We start from the raw sequence: 14,398 nt of genomic DNA on the forward strand, positions 1-14,398 counted from the left end.
GTTTTATATACATATATATGTATTTCAACATGCTTGAAATCACATTTGTGACTCAAATCTCTTTTAAGATGCAGTTCATTCTACAAGTTGTACCCAAACATATAATATAGTCCAGTTGATTATATATTAATGTAATCCTCCTCCTGCCTGTATTTTATTCTACTTCTTAAGATAGTGTTATTCAAAAATGTTTTCTTCTAAATAACTGGTTCATATAGAACATACTTTAGCAAAACAATCACATTTTTAATAGACAAACAATTTCAAAGATGAGCATCACCAATGATGGCTAATATCTGTTAAAATTTTAAATTAATTACTTTAAACACAATCATTATTACTAAACTATATTATAGAAATATAAATGAAAATTAATTTTAAGTAAATAAAATGAGTAAGTAAATAAACTCAGTATTTAAAAAAATATACCTGATTACAAATAAAGATGGTAATAACCTTGGAATAGTGTGTTACATTAAGTATAATTCAAATTAAACAACATTTTATAGTCTTGACTAATTACAAATTAAAGACAAAGGAGACATGTTGAAAAACGTAGCTCTGGAGCCTGGGTGGCTTAGTCAGTTAAGCGTCTGCCTTCAGTCAGGTCATGATCCCAGGGTCCTGGGATCCAGCCCTGCATTGGGCTCCAAGCTCAACGGGAACCTTGTTTCTTCCTCTCCTTCTGTCATTCCCCCTTCTTGTGTTCTCTGACTCTCTCTCTCTGTCAAACAAATAAATGGAGTCTTTTAAAAATATAAGAAAAATGTAGTTCAACTTCATTCCTTTATCTAGAGGAAAAAGGAAATAAGATGCGAAAAAGTATATATCTAATAAAGAATATAACTTAACATTAACTTAAGGAACATTAACTTCTGTGGAACAAAGTGTTTGTGAATAAAGCTTGAATGAGATTAAGATATTATAGGGATAAACGAAAAAAGAAGAGGAATCTGTGTATTGAAAGCTACTATTGAATATGCTGGCACTATTTGAAACTTCTTTGCCCATTTCCAATATATGTTATATAATAGGATACTCATTTGTTTGAGAAAGAAACAATTTTGTGTACCATGTTCATGAAGGCTGTTTTTACTTGCTTGTTCCACAAAGTGTAGATGAAAGGATTCAAAAGTAGAGCAACAGAGGTGTTGAGCACTGCAATTCCCTTGGAATAAGATGTTCTTTGTTTGACTGATGGCTTAACATACATGAAGATGCAGCTGCCATAAGAAAGGGATATCACAATCATGTGAGAAGAACATGTTGAAAAAGCCTTTTTCCTCTGATTGACTGAAAGGATTTTTAGAATTCTTAATACAATGTAGGTATATGATATTATCACCATTACCAATGTGACTATGAGTGTCACCAAAGCAGAGATGTATCCCATTGTCTCTAAGAGCTGTGTGTCTGAGCAGGAGATCTGCAGCAGGGGGGTTGTGGCACAGTAGAAATGATCAACAATGTTGAAGGCATAGAAGTCATTTAAGCCTAAGAGGAGAGGTGGAAAGATGACAAAAGACCCAGCAAACCAACAACAGAAGACAAGTTGCATGCAGATCTTATTGCTCATGATGGTTGTGTAATGCAGGGGCTTACAAATGGCAACATAGCAGTCATAGGACATAGCTGCCAGCAAGCAAAATTCAGATGCACCAAGAAGGAAGGTAAAAAACAATTGAGCTGCAAGCAATTAAAGGAAATGGTTTTGGGGCAGCCCAGGTGGCTCAGCGGTTTAGCACCAACTTTGGCCCAGGGAGTGATCCTGAAGACCTGGGATCGAGTCCCATGTGGGGCTCCCTGCATGGAGCCTGCTTCCTCTGCCTGTGTCTCTGCCTCTCTCTCTCTCTCTCTCTCTCTCTCTCTCTCTCTCTCTTTGTGTGTCTCATGAATCTGCAGCAATGGGGTTGTGTCACAGTAGAAATGATCTACAATTTAGGGATGCATGTAATAGTATAGGAAATTTATGAGAAGGAAAAAATACATGGGGTCTTGAGATGAGTATCCACCAGGGTGAGTGTGCTGATGGTTAAGTTGCCAGAGATGCTCAGCAAGTAGGTGAGAAGCAGGAAGACAAATAACACAACTTTCAATTGTGTATCATAAGTCAGACCTGTCAGGATAAACACTATCCCTTGCGTGTGGTTTCCCACTACTGTCCTCTATTTTCCCAGGTCTAAATAGGAAAGAAAAAAGAGAGAATTTGATGATCCCAATGGAAAAATGACAGTGATTTAAGTGTTTAAGGTAAAGTTAGCAAAATGATGTTTCAAATAGAATAACATAATGCTTATTCATGTTTTGAAAGATGGATATGCCGGGACAAACAATAGTTTGCATTTCCAGAGTATCTGTACAGAGAATTTCATCTTTAATTTGCAGTTCTACCAGAGAATAATCTATGTGATGATAGCAATTGTTGATTGTTTTTATATAAGAGGAAATATCAGAGGGAAATTAGACTTTCAAAGCATGGAAAAATTCTTCTTCTCTCTTGATTTTGTGCAGGAGTTGAGATGGATATCATTCCTTATTCAATTAAGAGGTTTGCATTCTAGAACCAATATGATTATTGTCATTAAAGTACATCAGGAAATGATTTTCATAAAATATACACACACATACCTCCCAATAATCAATAAACAGGATTAATACAACTTTATCATTTTACTTAACTAATTATATTCAAATGCCTGATTTTTCTGTCATTTCTTTCATGGTTAATGAGATACAGTTTCAGAGAAGTGAATATGAAATATCATGACTAATTTTGTTTTCTGGCCTTAGTAGTATTTCCATCCCATCAATGTTGTTATCATCTCCACTCCTACACAGTGTATTCCCAGACAAAAGCAGCATGTTGGTGTGTATAATAAGAAAGGGCAGTTTTACTTTAAAGGTTATGATTCTGAAAAAAATTAAATGAGAGTAATGAATACAGAAGGAGATAGAAATATATAAATATTTGTTCATATGAGTGGGGGAAAAATATATAGACAAAGTTTTATGGAAACCTAGAGAAGCATGAAGGGGTTTTTAGAAATAGAATAGTGAAGGGTGCCTGACTGGCTGAGCCAAATAAGCGGTGGTCTATTGATTTTGGCTTAGGTCATGATCTCAGGACCCTGGGATCAAGTCTCGAGTCTGACTCTGTGCTCAGCGCAGAGTCCGCTTCTCTCCCTCTCCCTCTTCCCTTCCCTCTGCTCTCTGTCTCTTTCTCTCTCTCAAATAAATAAATAGATTTAAAAAAAAGAAGATAGTAAGCTTAGGGAAAAAATTGAAAGAAGCAAATTATTAAGTAAAGATTAAAAGAAGACTAAAGCTTCAAAATTAGTAATAATCTTAAAATTAAAGTATGTAAATTAGTCAGTATAGTAAATAAAAACTATAAGAAAATGTTTACCATAAAATTTCTCTCCATCTGCTTCTGTGCTTTATACTTACTATTTTATTCTTTGTCTAAAATAAAGAAAGGAGGAACAATTTGTGATCAGCATGACCTAAAAGAGATGAAGAGGTATGTGGTAAATTTCAAACAGAGTGAGTCACAGACAAAATTTTAGAAGAAATGTATTTTCCCATCATAAGAATACTCAAATATTTGGCTAACACATAATTTTTATTTTTTTAATATTTTATTTATTTATTCATGAGAGACACACAGAGAGGCAGAGATACAGGCAGAGGGAGAAGCAGGCTCCACACAGGGAGCCCAACGTGGGACTGGATCCCAGGTCTCCAGGATCATTCCCTGGGCCGAAAGCAGTGCTAAACCACTGAGCCACTCGGGCTGCCCAAGCTAACACATAATTAAATAAATATAAACTATACATAAGTATAGTTATTACAATACATGGCATATATGAAATAAGATAATCAGATTATTTTGGTTTGCACAGCTATCAAATTAGAGATCAGTTTGAAAGAGTGTTTTTTTTTCTTAGTTGTTCTCTGAAAAGTACAATTTCTACCAATGATTATAGGTCAGTTTATAGTGCTTTTAAAAAAATTGATTCTAAGGGAGAATTCTTTCCTTGGAATCTTCACATCAAATACATAAAATGATTAAAATTTAATAATGGGCCCCAGATAAGACTATGTTTTCTGCTCTGAGAATATAAATATAATTATTTCCAATCTCAAAAACATACATTATTATTTCAAAGACATATAAGTAAAAATAAACATACAAGTACAAATAAAATTTGTTACTAGTTATACCTAGAGGCGTTTATAGGAGGATTCTAAGATAAAAAATAAGATCTGTTGGTCTAAGGTGTCCTCCTGCCTGATGCTGGGTTTTTCTCTGTCTCCACTTCCACAAAATCTGAGTAGTCCATTCCAGGGCTGTAATTTCACTGGTTTCCAGTTATCCCCTACTGATACTTTCATCTAGAAGGGTCAGGTGCATGAGGGACAAGGACATTTTTATAAAACTTATCCAGAGATCCCTGGGTGGCGCAGCGGTTTAGCGCCTGCCTTTGGCCCAGGGCGCGATCCTGGAGACCCGGGATCGAATCCCATGTCGGGCTCCCGGTGCATGGAGCCTGCTTCTCCCTCTGCCTATGTCTCTGCCTCTCTCTTTCTCTCTCTCTCTCTCTCTGTGACTATCATAAATAAAAAAATAAAACTTATCCAGAATTAAGCTTAAATCTATTAGACTCCTTGTGGCCATGTTACCACCTAGAATGTGTATCAAACAAACTAATTTGAGTTTGTTAAAGCAATAAGATAACAACGTTTTGGGTGATATCATTAAATTTATTGGACTAGTACCCTTAGGTTCCTATAGACTATGACAATTTCTTAGACATTTCTTATTTTGATAACCAAGACAATTTTGAGAAGTACTTGTCAAGCAACTTCTAGAATCTCACTTTATTGGAATTTTTCTGTTCTGGATACTCTCAGGTGACGAGCAAGGGAATATATGTTTATACCTAACCAGATCTATACACACAAATATGTGTTTGCATACGTATTCTTCTGTATCTATGTTAAGCTACTCATGAATTCATACTAATATATTCCACTTTAACCCAATATCACATGAATCATTCTACATTTGTCCTCTTGCTCATATGTATCACTCCAGCAGTGAAACAATGGCTCCTACCATCTGCCAATGACTCAATTATTACATTACAATAGAAATGTATTATAGGAAGCAACTTCATCAACCAGAATACGGGAATTTTGACTTGAGTCTTACTAATTCACTCATTTCTACACATAGGTTAGCATCTTTTCTTCCCCTTCTCCATTCAGTGAGGTTGTTTCATACATTCATAATACTATTAAATACTTCTGCATTATATTTTAAGATCCTGGATCTATTTTTTTAAATTTGCACACATTAGAGTTATTCTTTGTGTTGTAATGTTCTTTCTACTTGTTTTGGCAACTGTAGTGTGATATAATCATGACCACTGTAGTGTCATATGCAATCGCTTTCCTACTCTAATAAAAAACTGTGCCTCAACTGTTCAACTCTCCAGCTCCCAAGTCCTGGCAATCTCTAACATGTTTTCTTTCCCTATAAATTTGTCTGTTCTAGAACAGCCCTATCTCCTAATAGCATCATCTTTGGGGGTTAGGATTTCAATATATAATTGGGGGGTACATATTAAGAACATAGCAATAATTTATCAACTAAAATTGACAAAAGTCTGGGGAAATATATGTGAGAGTAGATTCTAAGGGTGACATACCAGGGGAAAGTAAATATAATTCTACATAAGGGTGAATTTATTGATATATTTTCAATGATTGTGATTTTCTTTTCTTTCTTTCTTTCATTCTTTCTTCTTTTCCTCTTTCCTTTCTTTCTTTCTTTCTTTCTCCTTTCTTTCTTCTTTCTTTCTTTCTTTCTTTCTTTCTTTCTTTCTTTCTTTCTTTCTTTCTTTCTTTCTCTTTCTTCTTTTTTTTTTAAACTAGGCTGTTAGTTTCAGAAAGCTAGCTTACCAGCACATCACAGGTCAGAGTGAAGCCTGAGTAGTGGTTGTGGATTTAATGGAATTCAAACTTCTGATGATGGCTATAATTTTTTGTTCAATTACATAGCAACTTGGATTTGTGAATGATTTATCCTGATTAAATTTGAAATATTGGAAAAATAAATCCAAAGATGTAAAATGACAAAACTTGGAACAGTTTTATAATATGCAATCCACTTATATATCCCTTAACTGTGTAACTGTTGAAGATCCAGAAGAAAATTATTTGTACAAGGTATTGATTCACAAGGAGGTATGAACAACATTGAAAGGAATCGTAATTGCTGGTCTGAAATGAAAGTGGGATATTTATAGTGATTCTACTGCATCTGAAAAGTCATCCTAAATATATTAACACGGATATGCTCAGAGCCAAGTAGAAAACCATGGAGTTCACCCTCATTAACAAATAATACATCAAAGCATCTTTCCTCGGCAAAACTGCAGTATTTGGTACCACCATCAAATACTTTTAAAAATGATGTAGGAATGGTGATCCATTCCACATAACCATTTAATTAAAATATTTACCTGCCCTACCCCAGATGAATCTTAAAGCATAACAGTAGATTCATATACCGAATAAGTTGGTAACACCAATTGCAACTGTGTTTTAAATTATGGCCCATTTGTTAGTTTAAATCCAAAACAGTCTTGGGACTAAATACTAAGTTACTGAATTCTGAACCTATTTTTATGGACTAATAGAACATAACAGGTAGATTGCATCACCTTAATATAGTAAAGTAGACAAGATAGCAGACCTTCATCCTGGCTTTAGGGTCATCTCTGGCCTTTTGATATAATTTAGACCATTGACAAGCAAACCACAACCTTCAGAACAAGCCCACAGGCTGTTTTTGTACAGCCTTATCTCTAGGGATGGTTTTTAGATTCAAAGGGTCAGAAGAGGAAGTAGGGAGAATAGGGCAATGGAGGAAGCATTTAATGGTATATTTTCAAAAAATGTATGAGAATCAGAATTTCTCACACAAAGTATTTTTAAATACACATTTTTAAATACACATTAAATATACATTACAAGTAGACAAATTCCAAATTTCTCTTTTCTATAATAACAAAACCCATCAATAGTATACCTTCATCAAGACATTTCCCCCCACTCTGTCCCAAAATGCATGAATTTTAATAGTATATAAAAAAGTAAGAAGTTTTCAAAAGAAATGTGTTAAGCTGAAGAAATTTAGAAATTGTTTGCTTGAAATTATTGCCATGGTTATTGTTACTGAAGATTACATAAGTTCATTGAGTATGAAAATGCTCATCCACCCATTTGGAAAACCTGGAAATATTTTAATCTCTATTAAAATATTCCAAATAAAGACTCTGTCCACTTTAAAACTATTTATAGGGATCCCTGGGTGGCGCAGCAGTTTAGCGCCTGCCTTTGGCCCAGGGCGCGATCCTGGAGACCCAGGATCGAATCCCACATCGGGCTCCCAGTGCATGGAGCCTGCTTCTCCCTCTGCCTGTGTCTCTGCCTCTCTCTCTCTGTGACTATCATAAATAAATAATTAAAAATTTAAAAAAAACCTATTTATATAGAAATAAAAATTTAGGCAGCAGATTTACATTAGAGAAGACAGAAATGTAGTAATTTAATATCAAAAAATTCAAATAGGACAGAAGAAAAATTATTGTCATTTTCACTTCTGATGTGACTGGCATGCATTGTGAAGTGTCCATTTTGAGCTATGAAGGCTCTTCCAAGTACAAAGATCAAATAGGCTTAGAATAAGACTTTCACATAATTTATCACAAAATTAAGTTATTTGCAAATATAATAATATATGTTTTAACAAATTGAATCTAATAGTCGTACCATTAACATTAAAATTAATTTATATCACAGTTATACTATAAAATATATTGATTCTTTTGCCTAATTTCCTTGTTCAATTTCTATTTTTCTATTAACATGTTTAAATATTCTATACTATAGTAAATATATAATTTATGAACAAATATACATATAGTATGAAATTGAAGTGTTTTGTTTGAGTTTTGTTTTTTTACTGGTAGAATGTGTGATAAAGAATAATAATAACAGGTAAAGAAATTTAGAAACTGATTGTTTGAAATGATTGCCATGATCTCTATTTACAGAAACAAAAAAAATTCCATATTATTTAAGGACATAGTGATTCAATTTCCCTCATAGTTATAGGTCTATTACCATTTTTTATTTTGCCTTGAGTCAGTGACAGTTTGTGGGTTCCTAGAAATATGTGCTTTTCAGCTAAGTTTTAAAAATCTAGGTGGTGCATTAACTCTATATAGAATATGTGTAAAATTGAATCTCTGAATTCCACAACAGTGGAAAGGAACATGGAAAAATTAAAGTCTAACTTTGTCTTCCTCTGAGAGAATTTTAAGAGGATATAGATAAAACACCAAATAAAGACACAAATGATTTTGGCCCAAATAAGGACAGATAGGGGAGAGAATGAGGCTTTGGAGATTAGTCAGGCCACATGAAAATTATGTCAGGAAAAATAGTCAATATTATTTTGAATACAAGCATTGAAGCACCCCACATTTCTTGCTTTATTTTACTCATGATCTCAGTAATATCACTAAAATGGTTCACTTCACTGATCTCCATCTTTTTGGTCATGTGCATAAAAGCATCTTTCACTTGTTTGTTTCTCAGTGTATATATGAAGGGATTCAATATGGGGGCAACAGAGGTACTGAGCAGGGCTATCCCTTTATTTAAAGATACTCTGCATAGAGCTGCTTCTCCCTCTGCCTGTGTCTCTGCCTCTCTCTCTGTGTTCTCGTGAATAAATAAATAAAATCTTTAAAAAAATAGAAACAAAGAAATAGAAAAATTGTCATAATATTTTGACTTACATCTTCTATAGTTGCTTTTTTGCAGTCTAGTTAGTTTACATTAATATCTTACACCATCAAGTGACTCATTCTTCTTGTTAAATGCATCTCCTTTCTGTTTCTTGCTCCTTACGATAGTATTCTGCAAGTCAGATTTCAGCTGAGGACTCTCGGCCTTTTAAAAAACATGAACTTGACCTAAACATCTGACGCCCATACAAGTAGGGATTCAGTGCGTTCACCAAACCTCTGAAAACTCTTCAGGATTGAAATCCTCATGACCACCTGTAGGTCTGCTTTTCCCTTTTTCCTGAAGACTTGCATTTACTTTTGTCTCACTCACGTGTTATTCTCTTTTCACTGCTATGGACCCAAGCAGATAGGAAGTATATCCTCATGCGTGATGACTATATTATATAGCATTCTTTATTTAGTTTTTGCAGGAGAGTTCTAGAAAACAAGACATTTAAAAAATGTTATCTACTCATACCTGGTAATTTGTTTCCATGTCATTGTGTTGCTCTGTTGCCATGGTGGTCTCTTCCCTCTTAGTCCTGTCCTCCCTCTTTTCTCTTATTCTCTTGTGTTTTGCTTAGCCTCTTAAAATTCAGAATTGTGTTAACCTTTTCATTTTTTTCTCATCTTCCATCTTTTTCCATACCATGCCTACATTCGCATGTTTATCAGCTTAAATGTCTATCACCAATTCTTTCTAAAGTGTGATGATATCATGACCGTATTTTCCTTAAGAAGAATATCATGTCATATCTTACATTGCATTTTAAACATAACATTTCATATAGTCCAGTTCAGCTGTTAAAAATATACAGATATCTCCAGTGGTTATAAGTAATTACAATACAACTAAGATTTCCCCTCTCTTTCTCCCTTTATTTCATTCTTTACTTACCTATTTTTCTTTCTTTCCCCCAGACCCTTCAATGTATTATTTTTTGTTTTTATTTTTTATTTATTTATTTATTTATTTATTTTTTTTATTGGTGTTCAATTTACTAACATACAGAATAACACCCAGTGCCCGTCACCCATTCACTCCCACCCCCCGCACTCCTCCCCTTCTACCACCCCTAGTTCGTTTCCCAGAGTTAGCAGTCTTTACGTTCTGTCTCCCTTTCTGATATTTCCCACACATTTCTTCCCCCTTCCCTTATATTCCCTTTCACTATTATTTATATTCCCCAAATGAATGAGAACATATAATGTTTGTCCTTCTCCGACTGACTTACTTCACTCAGCATAATACCCTCCAGTTCCATCCACGTTGAAGCAAATGGTGGGTATTTGTCATTTCTAATAGCTGAGTAATATTCCATTGTATACATAAACCACATCTTCTTTATCCATTCATCTTTCGTTGGACACCGAGGCTCCTTCCACAGTTTGGCTATCGTGGCCATTGCTGCTAGAAACATCGGGGTACAGGTGTCCCGGCGTTTCATTGCATTTGTATCTTTGGGGTAAATCCCCAACAGTGCAATTGCTGGGTCGTAGGGCAGGTCTATTTTTAACTGTTTGAGGAACCTCCACACAGCTTTCCAGAGTGGCTGCACCAGTTCACATTCCCACCAACAGTGTAAGAGGGTTCCCTTTTCTCCGCATCCTCTCCAACATTTGTGGTTTCCTGCCTTGTTAATTTTCCCCATTCTCACTGGTGTGAGGTGGTATCTCATTGTAGTTTTGATTTGTATTTCCCTGATGGCAAGTGATGCAGAGCATTTTCTCATATGCATGTTGGCCATGTCTATGTCTTCCTCTGTGAGATTTCTGTTCATGTCTTTTGCCCATTTCATGATTGGATTGTTTGTTTCTTTGCTGTTGAGTTTAATAAGTTCTTTATAGATCTTGGAAACTAGCCCTTTATCTGATATGTCATTTGCAAATATCTTCTCCCATTCTGTAGGTTGTCTTTGAGTTTTGTTGACTGTATCCTTTGCTGTGCAAAAGCTTCTTATCTTGATGAAGTCCCAATAGTTCATTTTTGCTTTTGTTTCTTTTGCCTTCGTGGATGTATCTTGCAAGAAGTTACTATGGCCGAGTTCAAAAAGGGTGTTGCCTGTGTTCTTCTCTAGGATTTTGATGGAATCTTGTCTCACATTTAGATCTTTCATCCATTTTGAGTTTATCTTTGTGTTTTTGTTTTTGTTTTTGTTTTGTTTTGCTTTTTGTTCTGTTTCCTTCCCCCACCCCCTTTTTTTCTCCTTTCTTTTTCTTTTTCTTTCTCTTTTTCTTTTTTTTTTTTTCGTTTTTTTTTTCTTTTTCTTCCCTTTTTTTTTCTCTTTCTCTTTTCTTTCCTTCTTTCTCTCCTCTCTTTTTCTCTTTTTCCCAATACAACTTGCTTTTGGCCACTCTGCACTGAGCAAAATGACTAGAAGGAAAACCTCACCTCAAAAGAAAGAATCAGAAACAGTCCACTCTCCCACAGAGTTACAAAATCTGGATTACAATTCAATGTCAGAAAGCCAATTCAGAAGCACTATTATACAGCTACTGGTGGCTCTAGAAAAAAGTATAAAGGACTCAAGAGACTTCATGACTGCAGAATTTAGAGCTAATCAGGCAGAAATTAAAAATCAATTGAATGAGATGCAATCCAAACTAGAAGTCCTAACGACGAGGGTTAACGAGGTGGAAGAACGAGTGAGTGACCTAGAAGACAAGTTGATAGCAAAGAGGGAAACTGAGGAAAAAAGAGACAAACAATTAAAAGACCATGAAGATAGATTAAGGGAAATAAACGACAGCCTGAGGAAGAAAAACCTACGTTTAATTGGGGTTCCCGAGGGCGCCGAAAGGGACAGAGGGCCAGAATATGTATTTGAACAAATTCTAGCTGAAAACTTTCCTAATCTGGGAAGGGAAACAGGCATTCAGATCCAGGAAATAGAGAGATCCCCCCCTAAAATCAATAAAAACCGTTCAACACCTCGACATTTAATTGTGAAGCTTGCAAATTCCAAAGATAAAGAGAAGATCCTTAAAGCAGCAAGAGACAAGAAATCCCTGACTTTTATGGGGAGGAGTATTAGGGTAACAGCAGACCTCTCCACAGAGACCTGGCAGGCCAGAAAGGGCTGGCAGGATATATTCAGGGTCCTAAATGAGAAGAACATGCAACCAAGAATACTTTATCCAGCAAGGCTCTCATTCAAAATGGAAGGAGAGATAAAGAGCTTCCAAGACAGGCAGCAACTGAAAGAATATGTGACCTCCAAACCAGCTCTGCAAGAAATTTTAAGGGGGCCTCTTAAAATTCCCCTTTAAGAAGAAGTTCAGTGGAATATTTATTTATTTTTAATAATAAATTTACTTTTTATTGGTGTTCAGTTTGCCAACATACAGAAAAACACTCAGTGCTCATCCGGTCAAGTGCCCCCCTCAGTGCCGGTCACCCATTCACCCCCACTCCCGCCCTCCTCCCCTTCCACCACCCCTAGTTCATTTCCCAGAGTTAGGAGTCTTTATGTTCTGTGTCCCTTTCTGATATTTCCTACCCATTTCTTCCCCCTTCCCTTCTATTCCCTTTCACTATTATTTATATTCCCCAAATGAATGAGAACATATAATGTTTGTCCTTCTCTGATTGACTCATTTCACTCAGCATAATACCCTCCAGTTCCATCCACGTCCAAGCAAATGGTGGGTATTTGTCATTTCTAATGGTTGAGTAATATTCCATTGTATACATAAACCACATTTTCTTTATCTATTCATCTTTCTTTTTTTTAAGATTTTATTTTATTTACTCATGAGATATACAGAGCAAGAGAGAGAGAGAGAGGCAGAAGGAGAAGCAGGCTCCATGCAGGAAGCCCAATGTGGGGCTGATCCCGGTCTCCAGGATCAGGCCCTGGGCTGCAGGCGGCGCTAAACCGCTGCACCACCGGATCTGCCCTCCATTCATCTTTCGAGGGACACCGAGGTCCTTCCACAGTTTGGCTATTGTGGACATTGCTGCTAGAAACATCGGGGTGCAGGTGTCCCGGCCTTTCATTGCATCTGTATCTTTGGGGTAAATCCCCAACAGTGCAATTGCTGGGTCGTAGGGCAGGTGTTGGTGGGAATGTGAAATGGTGCAGCCACTCTGGAAAACTATTATTTTTTCGGTCATCACATTGAAAATGTCTACATTCTGGCCACTAAAGCACAATTTATGCTCAGTAATCAGGTTTTTGAAATCCAGATTTGATCTATTTTCTTTTTTCAAGGTTGGTCTACTTTTTAAGGTCAAAAGCATAGTGAAATGTCAATCAGCAAAGGATGAATTTTATAGGGTGTCAAATTATAAAGTTAGAAGTGAGAATTCATACATGAATACTCCCAGGCTAAATTTAAATTACAAAATTGCAAACAAAAACAAAACAAAACAAAAATCACCCAAACAAAACAAAACAAAAAAACTCTTGTAAATTGCTTGACATCATTATTTTGCTTGAATTCTGAATAAAATACTTGGTAAATGTTGGTAAAATAGTCATTGTTTCTGACCATTTTTATAAATGCAGGGACTTCTGTAATTACTTTGGCAATTTATAGGTAAGAGAGAAGTGATTCCTTTGGGATATGAAAATTGGATATTTCATGAAATGTTTAAATTCTATTGAATTCAATAAAAGGACATTTCTCAAGTTTAGGACTAATTACTTTTTCCTAATATGTCATATTTTATATTCCAGTGTCATATTTTATAATATTCACATTAACCCTGTATATTAAAGGCATATATAATTATAATTATCTCAGGAAAACAATATATTTATTTAATAAAATAAATTTCTGATCATAAATAAAAAAAAAAAAAAGGGATCCCTGGGTGGCGCAGCGGTTTGGCGCCTGCCTTTGGCCCAGGGCGCGATCCTGGAGACCCAGGATCGAATCCCACATCGGGCTCCCGGTGCATGGAGCCTGCTTCTCCCTCTGCCTGTGTCTCTGCCTCTCTCTCTCTCTCTCTCTCTCTGTGACTATCATAAATAAAAAATAAAAAAAATTCTGAGATTCTGTTCAATGCTGTGAAGGATATCTATTCAAAGCTTGATTCCTACAAACTGGAAGTTCAGAGATTTCTTTATAAGATAACTCAATTGAGTAAAAAAGATAGTTCTAACTTCATGTCATATATCTCAATGGCTTACAAAGGAATCAACTTTTTTGTCCAGCTTCATGAAATTAGTTTAGTATGACTAAAATAAAAATTTTCCCAAACCTTGTTTTTGTCCTTAGTAGCAATTTCATTCTCAACTGTCTTCTTTTGATTCAAGTCTCGAAACAGAGGCAATTTCTGAATACTGCATATCCATCATATTTTTTATATTCCTTTAACCTGCTTTTATCTTGCATTCTCATCCAAAATACATTAACCTCAGCATCTTACACTCAAGATGTGTTAGCTTAAGTTTCCAAGATCTATAAAGAACTTATTAAACTCAACACCAAAGAAACAAACAATCCAGTCATGAAATGGGCAAAAGACTTGAACAGAAATCTCACAGAGGAAGACATAGACATGGCCAACATGCACATGAGAA

At 35.5% G+C, this 14,398-nt stretch overlaps 1 protein-coding gene across 1 annotated transcript in view; it reads right to left on the reverse strand.

The window, feature by feature from the left end:
• Positions 1 to 732: 732 nt before the first annotated feature.
• LOC140639173 (olfactory receptor 6C74-like) overlaps positions 733 to 14,398 on the reverse strand; it is a 33,112-nt gene continuing 19,446 nt past the window's right edge. Inside the window, exon 2 of the mRNA XM_072837674.1 lies at positions 733 to 1,686. Within this exon, the coding sequence (XP_072693775.1) occupies positions 1,040 to 1,686 (647 nt within the window). The 3' untranslated portion in view covers positions 733 to 1,039. The remainder of the gene's footprint in view (positions 1,687 to 14,398) is intronic.

This window comes from Canis lupus, chromosome 8, assembly GCF_048164855.1.
Source record: "Canis lupus baileyi chromosome 8, mCanLup2.hap1, whole genome shotgun sequence".
Lineage (NCBI taxonomy): Eukaryota > Metazoa > Chordata > Mammalia > Carnivora > Canidae > Canis > Canis lupus.